This window comes from Pseudophryne corroboree, chromosome 4 (assembly GCF_028390025.1).
Source record: "Pseudophryne corroboree isolate aPseCor3 chromosome 4, aPseCor3.hap2, whole genome shotgun sequence".
Taxonomy (NCBI): Eukaryota; Metazoa; Chordata; class Amphibia; order Anura; family Myobatrachidae; genus Pseudophryne; species Pseudophryne corroboree.
Genome location: NC_086447.1, coordinates 246,189,579 through 246,213,817, shown reverse-complemented (window position 1 = coordinate 246,213,817; position 24,239 = coordinate 246,189,579). Strand labels below are relative to the sequence as shown.

The following is a 24,239-nucleotide window of genomic DNA, read 5'->3' as shown; positions in this document are numbered from 1 at the left end:
GATTTGCTTATTTGGCTTGGACCTAGAGGAAAAGCACTTCCTAGTACTTTATGCCTTACCACCATGGATAAAGTTATAGTGGCTAGGACCTGGTTTGCACCCAATCCTCCTGACCTTTGTCAATGGAGAGCATTAGTAAACAATGTGGAAAATCATGAAAGGCATCTATTTAGAAGCCATAACTCTTTGCCAAAGTTTCATAAAAGTGGGATAGATGGTGCCTCTCCAGCTTCGGTAGGGGCAGTGGTTCTCTGGTGGATCCCCAAGAATATTTGCATTAACACCATGTTTGGGTAGTGGTGGTGTGTTCTCATACCATCTTTCAAATCCTGTGTCCTATCTATATTGTTGTATTTGCTCTATTGTTCTATTTGAAGGACTTTTTATAAACATTAGTTTACACCTTGTCTTACAGGTCATTGTTCTGAACTGCATCAAACATTTATCTCTTTTTTTTGTGTAATCTGCTAATGACAATGTAACTGTTCTGTTGTATGTGAAATGTTTAAAATCTATAAAAAACACAACTAAAAAAAAGAAGCACAGTCCCACAAAAAAACTGCAATGCTGCTCACTTGTGCCAGGTGTTTTGCATCGCACGGCGTACTGATGCTAGGTGTATGAGGACACATCTGTAGTGCCTGTTAACACAAACAAATCAATTTACACTGGTTGGGACAATTTAAACTATAAGGGACATTAAGCCTAAGCTGTAACCTGCCATTTTACCAACTATTGTGTTTACACGTTACTTTGTACAGCTAGTCCGTTATTTATGTATAACAGAGCTGCAACCAGGTGCTAATTGTCCCTTTAAAAGGACATACCCAATGACATCTTCGGCAGTTACACTGTGATGACATCCATTTTAATAGCATCATTGGAAAAGGAGACCACACAAGAAATAAAACTAGAACAATATTTTTTTTTACTTCACAAAGTTTCAAGACAAAACTTCTTAACATTGCATATACTTTTAATTTACTTTGTGTACAATTCTGCAAATCAACATTTGTTTTAATAAAATCAAAACCTGGCTTTGCCCAATGTGCAGAGCAGAGGCATGCCATGGCGGTTCTGGACTGCACTACATTTGGTTTATTTGTACACACAATTAACAGCAATTGCTAGGAAGCAGCTGCACTCTGTACTGTAAATACAGTGAAAATCCATTGAAATAAAATGTAGACACTAGAGAAATGAGCACATAAAAGTCTTTTTTTGTTCATAAAATGCTAGATTGTATAAGACCAAATGAAAAATTCCAGTACTTAAAATAATTGTGGAAAAATTGCTAAAAATCAATTTTTGCAAAGAAATATTGGCAAACAGAATATATAGAAGCTCCCAGTATAGTATAGAAGCATGGTCTGTTACCTTTTCTATGGAGATACAATCAGAAGAAATGTGGCCTTTCATACTGAGCAAAGCAACACCACAGGGAGGGGAATCAGATTCCATTAAATGTTCTATTAGGTAAAATCATGGTTGAAAAATAGGCCTATAACAATAATACTCTTCTACAGCGGATCAATTTATGAAAGCAGATGGATCACAGCAGCAGACGTTACCAACCAGTACAGAAACCCATAGACATCAGTTTGGTTCCAAGCTGTGCAATTCGCTCTGATTTCTTGCGATGAGTCGCTGCACGTATTCGCAAATTACATTTGTTTGAAAATGAGAATGTTCAAATATTGAGTCTCATGCGACTATCAATATTTATGTCACAAGCTGCTGTTATGAAGTATCTTATTAATACCAGACTTTGAGATCTCAAATATTAATTGAGGGGATTTTTTTTTTTACCAATCCTGTAAAAGAAATTTTTTTTAGTGCAGGCTTCTGAAGGCAAAGGTTCATCTGGGAAAATACAATAAATAAAAAGTGGGATGCATCTACTGCTGATTTTACCATTCAGTTGAATACCAAATCCTGTTACAGACGATTTGACATCTTGAACCCGACACAGTAATCAGAATTGGCTCCAAGTATGCAAATAAACAAAAGACCTGGCTAAGCGCACAACTTAAACATGGAATCAGTGCATCCCTAGTAAACATATCATGCAATTTATACAGTATCTCCAGTACTTAAAGTCCTGTATTATTATTTTGCAGTTAAAAACTTTGAGAACTCATCTGCACCACTGATGTGAAAAAATAATCAAAAGAAAATGGTTTAAAAAAAAAAGTAGACAGCAGCTTGTGCCGTTTGTACACAGCAATGTTAAGGCGGTAATTCAGAGGACGTAAACAGGACTCCAAGTCCAGTTTATTCAGTTGGCTTTGAAACATTGAAATTGACAGCTAGTTTTCGGGGTTTCCGCTTGTTGCCCGAGCCAGGTGTGGCTTTACCATGATACTTCACAGAGCCAGATGAGGCACCATTGTCCGGCGTAGGAGGGTGTGCGGTTTGTGGTGACGTTACGCTTGCAGAAGGGTTATTTGAGCACAGCTGGCTAGCCACATCAGGAACCAATCTCTGTTCATTGCTTAAATTACTCTGTGATGTATTCAATGTCTCTCTGACATCAGTATTCTTATTAACAGATGCTCTTTGCTTTGTTACCTTGGAGAAAGACAAAAAAAGATTTTATAGTGTTTATAAAAACAAGTAGTATAAATTAAAATAAACATCAGTTTGGAGTCCGTTTTATAACTTAGCTGTAATACAGCGGCCAGGCCAGTTTATGAGCAAGTTGGATTTAATTAAATGTGCAGTAGTCAGAACTGATACAGAAAAATGATAAAATCTGCAGTATTAATTGATTGTATAAAACAGATGTACACATGTGCATATTAAATTCCGTTTTCTCCTGCAGGGTCCACAGGTTATCCACAGGACAACATTGGGATATGAGGTAGCGAGAGCGGATTAGCACCAAACGATCAGAGCTTGCGGCTTCCCAGAATGCAATGGTCCCATCCCTATATCCCCGCCTCCTGGCTCAGGCAATTCAGTTTTTTGTTTGATGTGGCAGGACCCGGACCATGGTCAATGGGCTGCTGGTTTTTAGCAGACATAAGCTTTATTTTATTTTTATAGTCTTACTATATTTTTTGAGCGATCTTTCGAAAAGGCGTCTTATATGTACCTTAGAAAGAGTTGCTCCAACAACTCCCCGCTAGGTCGCGACAACGCTTACCCACGTGTACAGTGCTGTTTCGGAGGGTGTCTGCGTGAAATCACGCTCTAAGGCAGACTTCCTCCATTTTAAACTTATGCTCTCATCCTTCAGTGCTGCCCTTTCTCTTGCTAAACAGTCATACTTCAAGAACCTCATCTCCTTCCAGTCTTCCAACCCCCGGCGCCTCTTTGCCACTCTCAACTCACTCCTCTGCCCACCTCCACCTCAACTCCCTTCCTCACTCTCTGCTCTTGACTTTGCCAATTACTTCACATCCAAAATTGACTCCATACGTCAGGACATCACATCACACCAGTCCATCAGTAACCAGCTTTCTCCTATCCCTTACCAACCCTCCCCATCCCTCGCACCTACTCTGTCATCTTTCTCCCATGCATCTGGAGAGGAAGTCATGGCCCTCATTCATTCCTGTCCCCTCACCACTTGACCCTATCCCCTCCCGCCTCCTCCGCTACCTCTCTCCTTCTGCTTGTTCCCATCTTTCCCACCTTCTCAATCTATCCCTCTCATCAGGCACTGTCCCCTCTGCCTTCAAGCATGCACTCATCTCTCCTATTCTTAAAAATCCTACACTTGATTTAAACACTCTCTCCAACTACCGACCCATTTCTCTCCTCCCTTTTGCCTCCAAACTCTTTGAGCGTATTGTCTACAACCGCCTTACTTCCTTTCTTTCCTCACACTCACTGCTTGACCCATTCCAGTCTGGCTTCCATTCTCTCCACTCCACTGAAACTGCCCTTACAAAAGTATGCAATGACCTCCATGCTGCTAAATCTAAGGGACACTACTCTATACTTATTCTACTTGATCTCTGCTGCTTTTGACACTGTGGACCATCCTCTCCTACTGCAAATTCTTCACTCCATTGGTCTACGTGACACTGCCCTCTCTTGGCTGTCCTCCTACCTTTCTGACCGTTCTTTCTCTGTCTCCTCTCATGACTCCACCTCCCCCTCACTTCCACTAACTGTAGGGGTACCCCAAGGTTCTGTCCTTGGTCCTCTTCTCTTCTCTATACGTCCTCACTAGGTAAGCTCATCAGTTCTTTTGGTTTCCAATATCATCTCTACGCTGATGACACCCAAATCTATCTTTCCTCTCCAGACCTCTCCCCTGCTCTCCTCACTCGTATCTCCAACTGTCTCTCTGCTACCTCTTCCTGGATGTCCCTGCGCTTTCTTAAACTTAACATGTCTAAGACCGAGCTGATCATCTTCCCTCCCTCCCGCATAACCTCACCTCCTACAATCTCATTATCTATTGATGGCACTATCTCCTCTAGCCCCCAAGTGCGCTGTCTTGGAGTAATCCTTGACTCCTCCCTCTCCTTCAAACCACACATTCAGCACCTCTCACAAACCTGCCATTTTCATCTAAAAAATATTTCCAGGATCAGACCCTTTCTGACCCAGGATGCTACTAAGACTCTTATCCACTCACTGGTCATCTCCAGACTGGACTACTGTAATCTGCTCCTGACTGGCATTCCTGACAAATACCTCTCTCCACTGCAATCTATCCTCAATGCTGCTGCCCGGCTCATCTTCCTCACCAAACGCACTACGTCCACCTCTCCTCTCTTACTAGACCTTCACTGGCTCCCCTTCCCTTTCAGAATACATTTCAAGCTTCTCACACTCGCTTACAAAGCCCTCACCCACTCCTCTCCCATCTACATCTCTGACCTTATCTCCCTTTACACTCCCACCCGTCCTCTTCGCTCTGCTAATGCACGCCGACTCTCCTGCCTACGGATTACTTCCTCCAACTCCTACCTCCAAGATTTTTCACGTGCTGCACCACTTCTTTGGAATTCCCTACCTCTCCCCCTCAGACTCTCCACCTCTCTACAAAACTTCAAACGGGCTCTCAAGACCCACTTCTTCACCAAACCCAGTCAAATCTCATCCTAACCCTCTGTTCTACGCTCTCTATGTACCCCAACTGTGTCACCCCTGTCTGTCTACCCCTCCCCTTTTAGAATGTAAGCTCTCACGAGCAGGGCCCTCTTCCCTCATGTGCTTATCCTTTCTTACTTTAATAATCTTCAACTGCACCAATTCCATCAGTCTTCTGCCACCTGATACTTATTCCAGTGTCATCTGCTGATGTAACTATGTTTATTTACCCTGTACTTGTCCTATACTGTCATCAATTGTAAGTTGCTGTTTTCCTGTTTGATTATTTGTTTATGTACTCTGTAATTGGGCGCTGCGGAACCCTTGTGGCGCAATATAAATAAAGGATAATAATAATAATAATAATAATAATAATAATAGGATGTACTAGCAAGTCCAGCAGATGTTACCACGCAGTGTCCGTAGCACGGGGAGAAGGTAAGGCATCGTTTCCGCTTAGTAGGGGAAACGTGAGACACAGCCGCACTGTTTCGGGATGGAGACTACCTCGGGTGCACCAGCGCTAGGCCTCAGGGATCATAGGCTCCAGGGGTAGTATGAGGCCGCGATCCCTAGGGTTGATGTCAGCAGATTCATGACCAGTTTCCTCCGAGTTTCCCGCCATGAACTGAGTTCCCGCTTCCGTCTGAGACGCAGTATATCTAAAAGGACCAAGTCGCAGCATAGGCGGCTGTATGACTGATGCGTCAGTGTTCACTTGGGCGTCTGTGTTCACTGTAGGTTCACGGGGCGATTGTGTACACTAATAGCGTCTGGATCCACTCAGCGTTCACTAATGTATTGATCAATCCTGGAAGCGGGGTGAAGTCTCCCTGTATCCCACTCTCCGGAGCCGGTGATACAGCACTAAGTCTCTATCTACCGTTGGTACGAATAGTTGGATAAGTGCCTGATGCATATGAGCCTGTAAACTATTGCCGACGTTTTCTTTGCTGGTGCAAAGCAGGGAGGGATCAGATTGTATGTCACGTTAACAAATTTTAAAGTGATTGCAGTCACAATTTGTGTAGTTAACACTGTAAAAGTGTGAGATTTATTTATCATGTCTAAGAGAGGCAAGGGTGAGAAGGATACACTCTCCAGAGCAGCACCAACACTCATGTCATGTTTGTCTTGCAAAGCTGGGTTAACCTCTTAGGATCTGGTTCAAAATGGATTACGTGCAAATTGTTTTAGCTTTCACCAAAGCCTCTTCAATAATCCAAGGCAGGCACAGGTTCAGGTTGAACCCCCATGACCTACCTTTGCACAGACATATCCAGTATAGCTGAGCGGATAATGCCAGCTCCTATACCAGGGATAGGTTACCCTATTAACCCTTACATGTAACATTCCACCTGGGGGTTATCACATCCATTACAGGAATCGGCAGCCTCTCAACAGAAACAGGCTGAAAGGCCGGTGATAAGTAAATCACGTAGACGTGAAACAACATCTTCACAGTCTACACGTTTCAGATGAGGACTCGTCGCACTCCGGGTCTGCATACAGAGACAAGGAGGAAGGCATCAGCTCAGTGGACATTCCTGAGCTAATTAGTGTTATGAAAGCCATTCTATCCTAAGAGGAGGCAGCAGAGCCTTTGTTAAAATCTAAGGAACCTGTATTTAAACATCTCATTATCCTCTTCCGGCTGGGGACTATTTAAAAAGGGAGACGGCTCCCAAAGTGGATACGCATGTCATCTGATTGGTGCGAAAATCTACATTACCTCTGCCTTCAACATCATTAAATGATGTCACGGATAGGAAAATAGATGGTTTTCTTAAAACCATTTTCTCCTTGTCTGGGGCAATCATAAGACCTTGGATGGCTCGGATGGATGGTAAAAGCAGTGGCAGCCTGGGCTGATGCATTGGAGGATGACCTTTCAATGGCATCTAGAGAGCAAAAACCCATATTGCACATATCAAACAGGCAGCTATTTTTATTGAAGCAGCCTTGGTTATGGGTACAATTACCTCTCAGGCATCAGCCTCAGCAGTAGAAGCTCGCAGAGCGGTTTGGTTACGTACATGGAAAGCAGACTCAGAATCTAAGAAGGTTCTGGAGTCTTAGCATTTTACTGGAGATATTCTTTTTGATTAAGAATTAAAGGGTATTTTGGAGTCAGAAGCAGACTCCAAGAAAGTGAAGTTTCCTTCCACACACATATTCAAGCCTAGATTTCCAGCTTTTCGGCCCTTTCGGACTCGAGGAAAAGCAAAAGGAAAGGTTTATGGCACACAGTCTCAATTTGACAAGTCCGGTAAGACTAAAAAGCATTGGGCTACCAGAGGGCCGGCTTCCAAACCAGAAGATAAACCATCAGCCTGATGGTGCGGACCTCCACCTGGGGGAACCCAGGGTGGCAGGCCGACCTTCAGTTTGCACAGATATGGAAACAGTCTACCACAGATGCCTGGGTGCAAGAAGCGGTATCTCACGGTTATGCGTTTGCTTTCAAGAAACTCCCTCCTCAAAGGTTTTTTTGTACCAGCCAGTCTTCAGTGGAAACGAAGGCCAGGGTTTTGCAAGAGGCAGTTCAGAAGTTGCTTCAGTCAGGAGTGATAATTCCAGTTCCTCCTGCACAACGAGGACAAGGTTTTTATTCCAACCTGTTTCTAGTCCAGAAGCAAAATGGGTCGTTCCGGCCCATACTCAATCTCAAAGTGCTGGAAAAGTACATTTGGGTGCCTCAGTTTCACATGGAGACTTTACGTTCCATTAGTTTGGCCATGGAGCCGGAGGATTTTATGGTATCCCTGGATATCCAGGATGCTTTCCTTCATGTTCCTATAGCACTTTCCCATCAGCACGCTCTAAGGGTTTGCTATCCTCCAGCAACAGTTTCAGGCCCTACCGTTTGGACTGGCCACAGCTCCCAGAGTGTTCACCAAAATTATGGCGGTAATGGCATCTTATCTCAGTCAGCAGGGCATAAGCACTTTTCCATACCTCGACGATTGTCCAGCAACAGTTTCAGGCCCTACCATTTGGACTGGCCACAGCTCCCAGAGTGTTCACCAAAATTATGCCGGTAATGGCATCTTATCTCCGTCAGCAGGGCATTAGCACTTTTCCATACCTCGACGATTTATTAATCCTGGCACAATCTCAGGAATTACTTCAGTGTAATCTGCGGCAGACAATAGCTTGTTTGCAGAGACACAGTTGACTCAAAAATTGGGCAAAGTCGTCCCTGGTTCCGTCACAATGGATGACTCACTTGGGGGCTGTGTTGGATTCGAGACTTCAGAGTAATTTTGTCTCTGAACAAAATATCCAAAATTCAGTCAAGGATTCAGGAGCTGCTACACAGTCAAAGGGTATCCATTCACGCAGCAATGAGTGTGATGGGGTTGATGATGTCGACATTCGACATGGTGGAGTATGCTCAGTTCCACTGCAACATTTGATCCTTTCCAAATGGAATGGTTTTCATCAGACAATAAAAATGCAGACTATGGTCCTTCCATTGGAAGTAAGAAGGTCATTAGCCTTGTGGCTGCAGACATCTTATCTGGACAAAGGGAGACACTTTTGGATATCAGATTGGGAAATTCTGACAACAGATGCCAGCCTTCAGGGCTGGGGAGTGGTGTCAGGAGGTAGTTGCTTCCGAGGCAGTGGACAAAGAAAGAGTTGCCTGCCAATAAATACATGGGAACTTCGGGCCATATATATGGCACTTATTCAGGCAAAGGACATACTTCAGGGGAAACCAGTCCAAATCCGCTCGGACAATGCAATGGCAATAGCGTACCTCAATCATCAGGGAGGAACTCTCAGCCAAAACGCAATAATGGTGGTCACACGTTAAAGTGGGCAGAACTTCATCATTCAGCCTTGTCCGCAGTGTTCATTACTGGGAAGCAGATTTTCTCCGTCGCCACGCCATTCATGCAAATGAATAGGCTTTACACCCCGAGTTCTTCCAAATTCTGGTAGACAAGTGAGGGTTACCAGAGATAGAGCTCATGGCGTCACGCCAGACCAACAAAGTTCCCGCATACGGGTCAAGAACAAAGGATCCCAAAAGCGTTCTTTGTGGATGCCCTGTCAGTGAAATAGGACTTTCGTCTGGCCTACGTGTTTCCACCTATCGCCCTGTTACCCAGGGTGATGCGAAAGGCAAAACAAGGAAGGGGCGCCGTGATACTAATAGCTAGGACTTGGCCCAGAAGACATTGGTACACAGATCTGCAGAGGTTGTCGATGAATGCTCCATTCCTACTCCCTAAATGTCCAGATCTACTGTGTCAGGATTCTTGCTATTACAAGCACCTGTATCGACTGTTTTTGATGGTATGGCTCTTGAGACTTCCATCCTGAAAGCAACAGGTAATTCTAACAATGCTCAGAACAAAGAAACCTTTCTCAGCTCGTATTTATCACCGAATATGGCAAGCCTATATTCAATGGTGCAGTGACCGGAAATATGATACTAGGTCTTTTCAGTCCTAGCATTCCTTCATTTAGGAACGGACAAAGGTCTAAGGGTGGCTACCTTGAGAGTGCAAGTGTCAGCATTGACTGTATGGTTCCAAAAGAAAATTGCTAACCTACAGTATGTGCGCAATTTTTTCCCAAGGAATGCTGCACATTCAACCTTCTTTTGTTCCTCCTACAGTGCTGTGGGACTCAAGTTTAGTCCTAAAGGTCCTTCAAGTTGCCCCATTTGAACCACTAAAACGAGTGGATTTTAAATGGTTGACAGCTAAAGTTCTCTTTCTACTGGCTATCGCTTCAGCTAGAAGAGTTTCAGATTTAGGGGCATTATTATGTCGCCCTCCTTTTCTGATTTTTTTTTTATCCAGATAGAGCAGTTCTCAGAACCAAATCTGGGTATCTTCCTAAGGTGGTGTCTAAATTCCATCTGAATGAAGAAATTGTAGTCACGGCCTTCCAAGGGCCGGACATTTCTGCGGGAGATGCATCGTTGGACGTAGTCCGTGCTTTAAGGATCTATGTGGATCGTACCAGTGCCATCAGAAAAACAGATCCTATCCTGACGCATCTGTTTGAGGATCCTTTCACTTACTAACCACTTCCTTCATGTACGGAAGGGTGTGCATGTGTGTTCTTCTCATCCGATTAGGGCTCTCTGATACTCCTGCCTTGAGCTTTGGAACTCAACTGAATTGCCTGAGCCAGGAGGTGGAGATATAGGGACGGGCCAGTTGCATTCTGAGAGGCCGAAAGCTTTGATTGTTTGGTGACAATCCTCTGTCGCTACCTCATATACCAATGTTATCCTGTGGACTTAGGAGAAATAGAGTTATCAACGGTAAGTCTACCATAACTATTATATTTCATACCCACAAATTGCATATGTGGGTAGGAACACAAATCCTGACGGAAAGAAATACAGTAGAGATCTAATGTCTATTTGTATATAAATGCATTTCTAATTGACTAACTGAGCTTTGTATTGCTTCTCTCCAAAATACTGCCACATGCCTCGTGTCATATAGTTGCTCAGCTTTGGAGGGCAGCCTGTTCTATACAAGTTCATTGTTTGGCCATATTATCTGCATTTCTTATGATAGAATTGAACTGTTCTGGGGGATGGTAAATCCTTAAAATAACTAATTTCAATATCCTAGGATTTGGTTGTAATGTTCTTCTATGATGCAGCATGTGTGAAAATGCACTAGCTGTGGGCTCTCACAGACAGGTGTACTGCCCAGCTCCCTCACTTCTTTCTTTCACTAAAACCTTCCAACACCCATATTTTCAAGAGTGGCAATTAATGTAATACCTCAATATTACACAGGACACCGTTCGCTTCCATAATCGAAGCACTGGGGCTCTGTGTACCTCAGCAGATAAAGCATACAGTTTACAAAGTAGGTCATCTTGCCCAAAATAGTCTACAATGTATTAAACTGACTCTGGATGATATATTTGACTCTTATTCCCAGGGGTAAAGAAGCAGCTATACTTTCTCATTTAGGCCTCCACTGCACACAGACTAAGGGGGGGTATCCTATCTGCCACGGTCATTTTCTGCTGCTAATGAATTCCCCTGGGGGCTATCCAATCAGCCCTAACCACCGGCACTTATCGGGTGATTATATGTCGCTTGCCTCAGGCACGAAAAGCAGAGTCCACGATAAGCAGCCTTTATAGACCTGTTTTTCCACGATAACACATGACTTTTCACCTGAAAACGGGTCATTTACTGCACGGTAAAATGGCTATAACTGGATAGCCTAATAATGCCATTAGGCTAAAAAGACCATTTTTGCTGTGCAGTAAATAAGCTCCGGCAATAGGATACCACCCTAAGCCAGAGTGGGTGGCCACTTAAACAAAAATACATCCAAGTTTCATTCCCTTCTACTTTAACTACCTCCATCACCAGTTCTTCAAGACCATTAAGCACATAATGTTTATGTCAACAGACCTCAGTTGTTACTAAGGGACATTCCACACACAGCCCATAGTATTCCCTTTCTTGTGTTCTCTTTAAGAACGTACTGTAATGTAGACATTCCAGTTTCTTTACAGCACAAAGAGGAAGATGTTCCACATGCAATCTCTTACCTGTAGTGGTATGAACTGATTGTGACTACCAGCCGGCATATGCCCAGGATAGTGTCCTTGGTAGTATGGTTTATTATGAAGTGGCATTGCTGGTCTCCAAGAAACGGCACCAAACAAATGTGGTGCTGGAGGGATAATATTAGCTATAAACACACACAAAAAAGAAAGTGGTTAATATGAAATAATCCTGTAAATTAAGTGTGCTTTTATTTCATGCCTGCACACATTTCCATGTTTTGCTACAGTATGTGTTAAAAATATATACATATTTTAGTGGATTTAAGGCAAAATATAGTTTCTTTTGGTTAATTTTTAAAATTGTGATTTATATTAAAAATCATAAAAACAAAAATAGCAAATACACCACATTTAACTTATTCTATTATGCTACGGTTGGTACACTAATTATATGAAAATAATCATGAAGGTATATTTCCCTATTTTCTACCGCCAAACATATTTAGTTTTATCTAGTTAAGGGATAGTTATGCAAAATAAAATTGCAGTTTTCATTTTTCCTTTTTAATTTTTACCCATTTTATTATTTTACAGATTTTCCAGACCTTATGGAACACATTCACATTATTATAATACCTGCATGTCCTAACTGGAGCATACATGATGAATTATTTTTGTTTGTAAAAGCTAATATAGATCTTTTTAACCTCTATCTGGTGATCCAGTGATAGCTGGGAGAGCCCGGGTAATGAATTATCAAGCCCATATATTCTGTGCACTGCTCCATTCAACACTGTGCAGCTGTGTTCATTTGGCCAGACCAGAGCAAATATGGGCACGCTATTTTAAAGGTCACAGGTAAGACTAAGGGGTATATTCAATACCTGTCGGATCCTTCCTGACGGAAAAGATCCGACAGGTCAGTATTCAGTGCCGCGGCCAAACCAGACAGGTTTGGCCCGTACGCGACACTGCCTATCTGACATAATTTTTAAAGTCGGATTGACATTGTCGGAAACGGGGCTAAAACCTGTTGGGTTTAGCCGTGCTTACGACAATACATGCCACTTGGCGGGTATTCCAACAGGACGTCGGAAAAAACTAGGCCCTAATGAATAGGTCGGATCCCTTTCCGACCTAAATCTGTCGGAAGCTGCCATCTTTCCGAAAAGATGGCAGCTTCCGAAACTTATTGAATACAGCCCTAAGTGTAGATGGCCCAGTACAGATGTGTCCTCATACACCTAGCGTCTACATGCCATACACAGTGAGATGTCAGGCGTGACTGAGCAGCTCCAAGATGAGTAGTGTACTGACATTTTCTTTCAGTATGACCTGTTATTCGCATTGCACATGCAGCTGACCACCACTTAAAGTATACCAGAGATGCTGGGCTGTGCCTTTAACCACACAGGAATTAGTTTCAAATGCGTACAAAGCAGCAGATGTACACTGGAACTCTGTGTGAGAAAAATTGATCAGTGTAATCTAGCAGAGTAGTTTCGTCGCTGCCAGTTGTTTTAATTTATGCAAATAAGACACACTTTTAATGAGAAAGATGCTCGGCGTGCCCAAGCCACACGGGATCTGGCACGCTGGGAGGGGCTGTTTGGTGCGACTGTAAGACACAGTGTATGAGACTCATACTGTATGAGGCTTTATGTGATATGTAGGCATGGGCTCGATGCCACCAAGTTAGCCCCTATTAAAAGTGGCTATAATTTCAAAGGCAAAAATAGGATTTTAATTACCTACCAGTAAATCCTTTTCTCGTAGTCCATAAGCTATATTGGGGAAATCCAGTACGATGGGGTATAGACGGGGTCCAAAGGAGCCAGTGCACTTTAAATTTCTTCAACTGGGTGTGCTGGCTCCTCCCTTCTATGCCCTGTCCCACAGGCAGTTATAGGTAAAAACGTGCCCCAAGGAGAAAGGATATATATGAGAGAAGGAAATATGATAAAGAGTGGTGAGATTTACACACCAGCACACCACTAACATAACAACCAGCAACGGCTGGTAATAACAGTAACAGCTGAACAGGTAACCACATAACAAGAAACTGCAGAAAAGTCAACGCTTATGGACTACGAGAAAAAGGATTTGCCAGTAGGTAATTAAAATCCTATTTTCTCTAGCATCCATAAGGGATATTGGGGGAATCTAGTACGATGGGGACGTCCCAAAGCTTCCAGAACAGGCGGGAACGTGCGGAAACTGCTGCAGCATCGCCTGCCTAAACTGGGTATCCTCTTTGGCAAGGGTATCAAACTTGTAGAACTTCACAAAAGTGTTCTTCCCCGACCAGGTAGCAGCTCGGCATAGTTGCAAGGCTGAGACTCCACGGGCAGCCGTCCAGGATGAACCCACTGGTATTCTAGAGTGGGCCTTCAGAGACTTAGCAACAGGTAAGGCTGCCGACACAGGCCTGTTGAATAGTAAGCTTAATCCAACAAGCAATAGACTGCTTTTGAAGCAGGACAACCCTTCTTCTGTGCATCATAGAGCACAAACAAAGAATCCCTCTTTCTGATCCGAGCCGTTCTCTTGACATAGATCTTCAAGGCTCGCACGGCATTCAATGTCTCCGGAGGAGCAGAAGCGCCAGAACCAGACAAAATCAAAATAGGCCAATTCAGGTGAAATGCAGACACAACCTTTGCCAGGAACTGCTGCCTAGTCCGGAGCTCTGCCCTGTCCTCATAAAAGGCCAAGTATGGACTTTTACACGACAAGGCCCGCAATTCTGAGACAAGTTGAGCAGAAGCCAGGGACAGTAGCATCACTGTTTTCCACGTGAGGTACTTGTCTTCTACCATCATCAGAGGTTCAAACCAGGAGGACTGCAGAAAATCCAACACTACATTCAGATCCCAGGGTGCCATAGGCGGTACAAAAGGTTGTATGTGAAGTACCCCTTGCAGGAAGGTCTGAACTTCTGGCAACACTGCCAATTTCTTCTGGAAGAAAATGGAGAGAGCTGAAATCTGGACCTTAATGGAACCCAGACGTAAGCGTTTATCCATACCAGCCTGCAGGAAACGTAAGAAACGTCCCAAGGGAAACTCAGCAGGCGGATACGTGCGCTCCTCGCACCAAGAGACATAACTCCTCCAGATATGATAGTGTTTTGACGTCACCAGTTTTCTTGCCTGAACCATGGTAGCAATAACCTTTTTGGAAAGGCCCTTGTGAGCTAGGATGTTCCGCTCAACCTCCATGCTGTCAAACGAAGCCGCCGTAAATCCGGGTAGACGAACGGTCCCTGTTGAAGAAGATCGCTTCTTAGTGGTAAAAGCCAAGGGTCTTCGACGGACATGTACAGAAGATTTACGCGCCACGCCCTCCGAGGCCAATCCGGGGCAATCAGAATTGCCTGGACTCTAATTCCTGATTCGCTTTAGCACCCGTGGGCGCAATGGAATCGGAGGAAACAGGTAGACCAGTCGGTACAGTCAAGGTGACACTAGTGCATCCATTACCCTCGCCCGAGGGTCCCTGGTTCGCGAGCAATACCAGGGAAGTTTCTTGTTGAGACGAGAAGCCATCATGCCAATCTGTGGGCAGCCCCACCGATTGATGACCTGCTGGAACACCTGCCGGTAGAGTCCCCACTCCCCCGTGTGGAGATCGTGACGACTCAGGAAGTCCACTTCCCAGTTGTCCACACCCGGAATGAAGATTGCTGACAGAGATCTTGCATTTCTTTCTGCCCAGAGGAGTATCTTTGATGCCTCTCGCATGCAGGCTCTGCTTTTTGTCCCTCCTTGTCGATTGATATACGCCACCGGCATGGCGTTGTCCGACTGTACTTGGATTGCGTGATCCCTGAGCAGAGGAGAGGCCTTAAGCAGAGCATTGTAGATCGCCCGAAGTTCCAGAATGTTGATCGGAAGGAGGCATTCGTGGGTTGACCACCTGCCCTGGAACTGCGCCCCTTGGGTGACAGCTCCCCGTACCCTTAGACTCGCATCCGTCATGGAGGGTCCAATCCTAAATCCCGAAACTCTGGCCTTTCAGAAGATTGGAGGACTGTACACACCACAGGAGGGAAATCCTGGCCTGAGGGGACAGCCAAATCATCCGGTGCATCTGTAGGTGTGATCCAAAACACTTGCTCAGGAGATCCAACGGAAATGTACAGTAGATGGATGGACACTCAAGTAGGTCGGAGCACCACGCGGACCATCTCCTGAAGTGTTCTCGCCTTGTCCTCTGGTAGGAACACCTTCTGGGCCACAGTATCATCAACATCCACAGGAACAGGAGCTTCAGAGTTGGTTCCAGGTGGGACTTCCGTAAGTTGAGGATCCACCCATGGTGTGACAGAAGGTGGACAGTGCGGTTGATATGGAGTAATAAAAGCTCCCTGGATCTTGCTTTTATCAGAAGATTGTCCAGGTAAGGGACAACATTGACCCCCTGGACTCGGAGTTGGATCATCATCTCCATCACCTTCGTGAATACCCTTGGGGCTGTGGACAGGCTGAAGGGCAGTGCCTGGAACTGGAAGTGATTGTCCAACTGGGCAAACCTCAGGTACACCTGATGAGGCGGCCAAATCAGAATATGGAGGTAGGCGTCCTTGATATCCAAGGAGACCATGAATTCCTGTTCTTCCAGGCCCGCAATCACTGCTAGCAGGGATTCCATTTTGAACTTGAACAGCTTCAAATAAGGATTCAAGGATTTTAGAATCAAAATGGGTCTTACCGAACCGTCCGGTTTCGGCAGCACAAATAGGTTGGAGCAAAACACCTTGCCGCATTGCGGTATTGGTACTGGAACAATGACGTGGGACTGTTGCAACGTAACTTGCATATCCTACAAAGCTGGTAAGCTTGATTTGAAAAATCGTTGGGGAGGAGTACTGTCGAATTCCAGCTTGTAGCCTCGAGAAACAAGATTTCTGACCCAGGTATCCTGGCAGGAGGTCTCCCAGACGCGGCTGAAGTGACGCAGTCGAACTCCCACCTCAAGATTCCCTTGGGGTGGGTGGGCACAGTCATGCTGAGGCATTAGCGGAAGCAGTAGTGGTGGTCTGTTCCTGGTGCCTCTAGTCGCATTGGAGCCACCTCTGGCCTTAGATCGAAATATGCGAGACCGAAAGGACTGGACAGACGGCCTCGGGTAGGAGGGTCTCGCCGGCGGAGCCCCAGAGGGGAGAAACGTGGATTTCCCAGCCGTAACTTTGGAAATCCAGTCCAATTCAACCCCAAAGAGCCATTCCCCAGAAAAGGGGAGAGATTTCACACCATGTTTGGATTCAGCGTCCGCAATCCACTGAAGCAACCACAAGGCCCTGCGCACCGACACTGATACCTTTGTGATACACCTGCTGCCATGTAAATATGTAAATAGATTTGAGTGTAGTCTCTATCTTCCTATCCCCCGGATCCTTCATGGAGAAGAAGCCCGGGGCAAGCAGCACTGCCTTTCTGGACAGGCGAGAGACTGATACATCCAACCCAGGGGGTTCCTCCCAAAATTTCCTACCTTCAGGAGCAAGTGGGAAAGTGCACAAATTTTTTTTGGACACTTGGAATTTTTTGTCTGGATTTTTCCAGGCCACCTTGAATAGGTCATCTAACGCTGTAGAATCAGGGAAAACGACATTAGGCTTGTTTTGTATAAAGAAAAACGACTGCTGTAACGCAGCGTCCTCTAGAGGGAGCTTTAACACATCCCATATAGCCAGATTTAGGGGTTCAATAGCCTGAGCAGAATCAGGATCTCCACTAACGGGATCCAAGTCATCCCCATCCTTCTGTATATCATCATCTGTAACAGAGAGTAGAGCAGGTAATCCACATTTCTGTGGACCTGCATGAGAGAGGGGGGCTCTGCTGCATCTGCTCTAGCAACTAAATCTGCAACAGCTTGTTGTAGTAGCTGAATCTTCTGCACATTAGCAGTGAGCTGGGATGACATATCTGACATCATAGTTTTAAGAGACCCTAACCAGTGGGGCTCTGGACCCTCTCCCCCAGCCCCTTCACTGATTTGTGAAGATTGACTGCATTGTTCACATGAATCAGTAGATAATGGGAGGATCTGGTGTGACATACACTGCACAGTTTGTGTTTAACCATGTTTCACAGTAAGCACAATAACATTCACAGACAGTTATACTGCAAGCCTGCCCTATTGTATTGTGAGAGGAGACACAGAGAGAGAAGGACACCAGCACACCCGGAGCTGTACAGCCCCAACGAGGCTGTCAGTTCACTATATTACAGTAAACACTAACAATAGCTGTCCTAAAGAGGACCTAGATAGTGTACACCAGGGTTGGCCAACCAGTCAGAGGCAAAGAGCCAGAAAAGATCCATAGGCAAGGGCAAAAGCCACAATCATGCACGCGCAAAAATGGGGGGGTAGCCTAGTTGTCACAAAGCCACGGCCCATTTTTGTGCACACACCTTTCGGTATGATGTTTGTTGGAGTGTGACCTTGTGTCATAACCCCATTTAGTCATGTTGTACAGTGCCACATACATATAAAAATGCCAAAAAATGGGTGCCACCACAGTGCCAGATAAATATATGCCCCCAGTGCCAGATACACATGCCCCCACAGTGCCAGATACATATATGCCCCATAGTGCCAGATACATATATGCCCCACAGTGCCAGATACATATATGCCCCCACAGTGCCAGATACATATATGCCCCCACAGTGTCAGATACATATATGCCCCACAGTGTCAGATACATATATGCCCCACAGTGCCAGATACATATATGCCCCACAGTGCCAGATACACATGTCCCCACAGTGCCAGATATGCCCCAGTGCAGATACACATGCCCCCACAGTGTCTGATATGCCCCCGGTGCAGATACACATGTCCCCACAGTGCCAGATATGCCCCCACAGTGCCAGTGACAGATATGCCACCACAGTGCCAGATATGCCCCCACAGTGCAGATAAACATGCCCACACAGTGCCAGATATGCCCACACAGTGCCAGATACGCATGCCCCCACAGTGCCAGATATGCCCCCAGTGCAGATGCAGATGCCCCCACAGTGTCAGATATGCCCCCAGTGCAGGTACACATGCCCCCACAGTGCCAGATACACATGTTCCCACACAGTGCCAGATATTCCCCAGTGCAGATACACATGCCCCCACAGTGCCTCATATGCCCCCAGTACAGATATACATGCCCCCAGAGCTGATACACATGCCCCCACAATGCCTCCCACAGTGCCAGATATGCCCCCAGTGCTGATACACATACCCCCACAGTGCCTCACCCCCCCCCCCCCCCCCAAAAAAAAAGTGCTGCTCCGCTGCTGCTGTGAGGGGAGGAGAGCGCAGCGTGCACCTCTCCTACCCCTCAGTCTCCGGCGGCGGTGTCTATCTTCAATCAGGAGCCTTAGCTGCCGGTCCGCGAGCTCTGATTGGCTCACGGGCCGGCGACGAATTTTAGATAGACACCGCCGCTGGAGACCTGCTGGGACTCGGAGTGCGCTGTGTCTGGCTGACAGCGGTGGCCGGGAACGGATCGAGCCGCATGCGGAGGATGAAAGAGCCGCAGGTTGGCCACCGCTGGTGTACACAAACGTCTCTCCCCCTTTGCTACACCCTGTTCCAGATATCCAGTGTGGCTGAGGAATCAGGAAGCGGTGTGTGCGCCGAGATTGGCTGCAGTAAGCAGAGGAAGGCGCCAAAACGCCTCAGGTACTGCTCTGATGTAGCTACACCCCCTACAATGGCGCCTGAGTTACACTGATATTTTTTACTGGCAAGTCTCCATATAGCTTAAAAACATCACAAGTGCTAGTCAAAGCATTTTTGTGCCAGTCTACACAGGGGATCTCAGCGGTCAGCCGCACTTTGAACCGGTACTCACCACCGATGTCACCTTCAGGCAGCGTTAAGCGTGTGTGGCGTGCTGTGGTTGTGACAGCCAAAGCGCAGTGCTCCGCTGAACAGCCACCCCGGTGGTCCTGCAGCGGGGAAGCGGCTTTGCACCTCGTAAGCGAACCCCTCTCCCCTCCTCCCTAACTCCCACGGTGCGGGTATGCTGTTGCCCAAACAGCATACCGAAAATAACAAACAGAAAAAAGAAATTGAAGAAAACTATGGAGCTCAGAGGTGTGCATCCTCTCCTGAGGGCACTTTTTTCTAAACTGCCTTTGGGAGGGGGCATAGAGTCGAGGAGCCAGCACACCCAGTTGAAGAAATTTAAAGTGCACTGGCTCCTTTGTACTGGATAGCCCCAATATCCCTTATGGATGCTAGAGAAACAAGGTTGGTTTAGTTTATCAAATTACATCTTTAAAAATGTTGGCTAACTTGTCAGAATCATACCGTGTCTACATATTGCAGGCGATTTCTTTAGGGCCTGTGTCCCCTTTTTTATGCACAGTGAAATAGAAGTACTGCATACTAATAAGTATATCAAAAAGCGTTCTTATTACCACATTGTAGGTTTCTTTTATAGAATACACAAGGTTTAGTCCATGCATTACTGTACTTACATTTCATTGAGCCAGCAACATCCCAAGCTGAAAACACAGAGACCACCCCAAACAACAAAAGCTCCACACAAAACGATTCAGTGTATGGAAGGGTTGCACCGAACAATATGCTCATTTACAAACTACAATAATGTAATGTCATATTCTGACTGATTCAGATACCCCATTTGGTAAGAAAAATGCAAGCAGCATGAATAAAAGACGAATGACCCCCGCCTAGAGAATAACTTACCTGCGGGTTGAGGAAAGACGGCAGACAGTGGTCCAGCAGGTACACCAGGTCCAAGAGGTTGATAATTTGGAAACAGAGGCGGCGGCGGCAAAGAAAAGTTAGCACCAACGGAGCTCTGAGTAAAACAAAGTAAGGTTTGCATGGACAGAAAGGTCACTGTTGTACAGACTGGCAATGGTGATAAAAGGAATGCTCACATGTATGGATGTGGTGGCACTATTTAGATATATGCACGCATAGAAGAAAGAAATGAGTCTACAAAAAGGCACACGATGGTGCACATTCTGCAGTGCCAATCACAGTTACACCCATCCATTTCCATGGCACACGATGGTGTACATTCTGCAGTGCCAATCACAGTTACACCCATCCATTTCCATGGCACACATTCTGCAGTGCCAATCACAGTTACACCCATCCATTTCCATGGCACACGATGGTGCACATTCTGCAGTGCCAATCAGTTACACCCATCCATTTCCATGGCACACAATTGTGATTGGGCACTGCAGAATGTGCAGTTACACCCATACATTTCCATGGCACACAATGGTGCACATTCTGCAGTGCCCAATCACAGTTACACCCAGCCATTTCCATGGCACATGATTGTGCACATTCTGCAGTGCCTAATCACAGTTACACCCATCCATTTCAGTGGCACACTAAGGTGCACATTCTGAAGTGCCAAATCACAGTAACAACCAACCATTTCAGTGGGGAATGATTTGGGAATTATCTATAGAATTGGGGTTAAATGGGTAAAGTGACCAAATAATGGCTGTCCCATCTGATAAATTCATAGTAGCCATTACTTTTTAATAATCATACTATAACATGTAAAACATTTTTTTATCGCCTATCATTCCAGTGCTTAGATAAAGTGTGATCTGAAGGCTTTAAGATTTACATTTCTAATTAAACATAAGGGCCTTTGAAGTCTAACAATTTAGAATGTCCTTTTTCTAAAGCCACAATGCATTTTAAATGAAAAAAATAAATAAAAAATAATAAATGTATTTACCAGTCTCTGTAATGCATACAAAGCGGCTTTCTCCTTTGCTTCATTTTCAGCATGGCACTGAGGACCGTGTATGACCAAACCATTTGACAGCTTCACTTGGCAGACTGTCAGTGCCTGTAAACATCAGAACACCTTCCAGTCACATGGAAGCACTGGGAAAAACAAACTGGTTTTGAACTGCAGTTCTAACCAAAACACTAGTGACTAGTACAATAAGTGAGTGGGCTGTTTCCATCATCAAGATGCAAAATTGCCTATACAATGACGGAGATGCAGAATCCCTTAATAGCTGAAGTAAATAACTGGTCTCCCATGTACTTTTTTTTGTTTATATATTTGTTATTGGCTTTCTTTGCACTGGATGCTCTAATATTGTATTTTAGTTGGAAAGCAGGAACAGACAGCATAGGAAATACTACAACATAATTTATTATTTATTTTATTACTAGTAATTTCTATAGTACACATACTCTGCAGTGCTTTACAGAGAGAATATTTGGCCATTCACATCAGTCCCTGCCCCTGTACAGCTTAAATAATCTATATTCCCTATCACATGTACACACATTCACACTAAAGTTAATTTTGTTGGGAGACCATTAACATACCAGTATATTTTTTATTTGTGGGAGCAAATATGTGGAGAATACACAAACTCCACACAGTTAGGGCCGTGGTGGGAATCAAACCCATGACCTTAGTGCTGTGAGGCAGTAATGCTAACCATTACACCGCCCGTGCTGCCCCATAATTAGTGTCATGTTTTGCAGGTCACCTGTAGATTTTTAAAATGTGACAGTTGGTGATACCCAGTGCAGCTGCTGGGTGACATGGAAAACATGAACCGTGTGGGGTCCGGAGGACCGAGCTTGAGAACCACTGATCTATTCTGTAACCTCTATAGAATGGCTACCAACAAGGAAATCTATAGTATACCTGGGGTGTTCTTAACAGTGAAAACTCTGGTGCATGCATTCCAACAAGGGAGCAGATACGGCAAAGTTCAGAGACTGGTGTGGTCAAAGGTTGAGGGAGAAGAGGTGGACGCAATAACTCTGGGTTGGGGGCACCGAAAGATGGTCCTGCTCCATGTGGTCTGTTCATATGAGCTGCTGTATCACAAAATAGCCATTAGCATATAACTACGCATATAGCTTCCTTTACGTCATAGCTGTGTAAGTTATAAGCCATAGTATTTACTCACAGGACTTCACAGTGATTTAAAACAAGCCTAACATAATCTAACACTGCTGTTTGATGTTTAGTTACAACAACCCATGAGTGGGTAAGACAGGAAACAGGCAGACTGTTCTCAAGCATTTTCCTGGTCCGACTTGCTCCTATTAATGACAACAGCTAATTTACATTACATTAATTTACATTACGGATGGAATTTTAAGTTGGAAAAGAACGAAAGAAGCATTACCAGGCATATCAAATACAGTTTCTTTACTCAACTACAGTATATAATAAAATGCATGGTTTTGCAATCTATATCACAGTAACTAACCAAAATGCTCTATCTAAATTAAAAAAATCATAAAATGAAAATACAAACTGCTAAGTCATAGTATAGATATCTTGCGCCAAACAAACAGAATATGAGTTTATCAAAATGTACTGTATACCCATTTGCTTGGTTTGCCTGCGCTGGACAGGTGCGGTTCTAGGATCCTGCTTGACCTCCTTCTGCTGATCCAGACTATCAGAGCTGTCAATCTTCAAGATCTCTTTTAACATTTGAGTACCTTTCTAAGATGGAAAAAACACTGAACATAATACTTTACTTAACACTAGCAAAAAAAAAAAAAAAAAAACCCACTTGTTAGAGGACTTAAGATGGTGCATCTGCAGATGCAGTACAATACACATTGGTTATATTGGAGATGAAGTCTTCTCATTCCTGCTCCGTCCCCCCCGTCCCCCCCCCTCCCTCTAACTGGAGGTGTCAACGAGCTGTTGAGTACAGGGATGAAAGCAGAGATGGTGTTGCTTGGGCATTCTGGTACAACTCTGATCTTGCTACACTATCTAGTGGGTTACCCAAATGGAACTTGATGTTCCTGCAGGTGGAACTTTCAAACACAGTGAAAGTGAAAGTGTGTGTTGGACTGAATAGACATCGGGTCTCCACATCATATGTGGAAATGTAATGTCATTTATTGCATAGAGTTTATTTTGCTACAAAATTAGCATGGCCTGACTCAAGGTGGACACCGTGCTGAAGTTTGCGGATTTAAGCGTTATTTTGTACTAGTGCTCATGTATCAGAGTGGTACTGCGACTGCGCACACGTTACTGTGATTACTTCCAGCGGTCATAGTGAGTGATTGGATGCAGAGCATTTGTAGGTGGTACAGCTGTAGCCATGCTCATCTTACTGCGATGCCGCATACTGATGGGGAGTGGTGGAGAGTCAAACGCAGCCATGTTGCAACAGTTTGTTTCAGCAACTTTGTGTCAAATTAGAGACTCTGCCAGTGGGCATCTCTGTACAAATCTCTGCAGGTGCAACATCAGCATATTCTTGCAGAGCTGGTGCATGGAATTGCAGCAGAGAAGGGATTTGCGTGCACCTCTGAATTAGGCCCTGTATGTGATCTTTCTTTTTCATCCACTAGGGGTCACTGGAGTACTCTTGGGTTATGGACTGGGCGTAGCCGGAAATGGCACATATTTAAATATTTAAATTAGTAACTGGCCATCCCCTCCATAATCCCATAGAGCCTTCAGTATTTTTCTGTGCCTCTAGCGGAAGGTACTGAGGACTGAATGTCCTGCGATTCTTCAAGCAAGATTATTTCAAACAAGATTATTTTTGGTTTCTACCTGATCCCTTCCCAACTTATCAGAGAAGTTCGGGTTAGGGATCATTGGTGCTGCATTAGCAGCAGATGGTCTGCCGGCGCTCATACAAAGGGCCCCG

The 24,239-nt window shown here is 44.9% G+C and overlaps 1 protein-coding gene across 6 annotated transcripts in view; it reads right to left on the bottom strand.

Moving 5' to 3' along the window:
• Nucleotides 1-905: 905 nt before the first annotated feature.
• The window catches only part of XRN1 (5'-3' exoribonuclease 1), a 425,124-nt gene continuing 401,790 nt past the window's right edge, over nt 906-24,239 (bottom strand). For 5 of the 6 annotated variants that reach the window (XM_063916003.1, XM_063916004.1, XM_063915999.1 and 2 more), the window contains 6 exons: nt 22,942-23,065; nt 22,250-22,425; nt 21,314-21,427; nt 20,290-20,404; nt 11,605-11,747; nt 906-2,571 (listed from right to left, as the gene is read on the bottom strand). In XM_063916003.1, coding sequence (XP_063772073.1) covers nt 2,275-2,571; nt 11,605-11,747; nt 20,290-20,404; nt 21,314-21,427; nt 22,250-22,425; nt 22,942-23,065 — 969 coding nt within the window. In that variant the 3' untranslated portion in view covers nt 906-2,274. The remainder of the gene's footprint in view (nt 2,572-11,604; nt 11,748-20,289; nt 20,405-21,313; nt 21,428-22,249; nt 22,426-22,941; nt 23,066-24,239) is intronic. The other variant, XM_063916000.1, reaches the window with a different exon arrangement.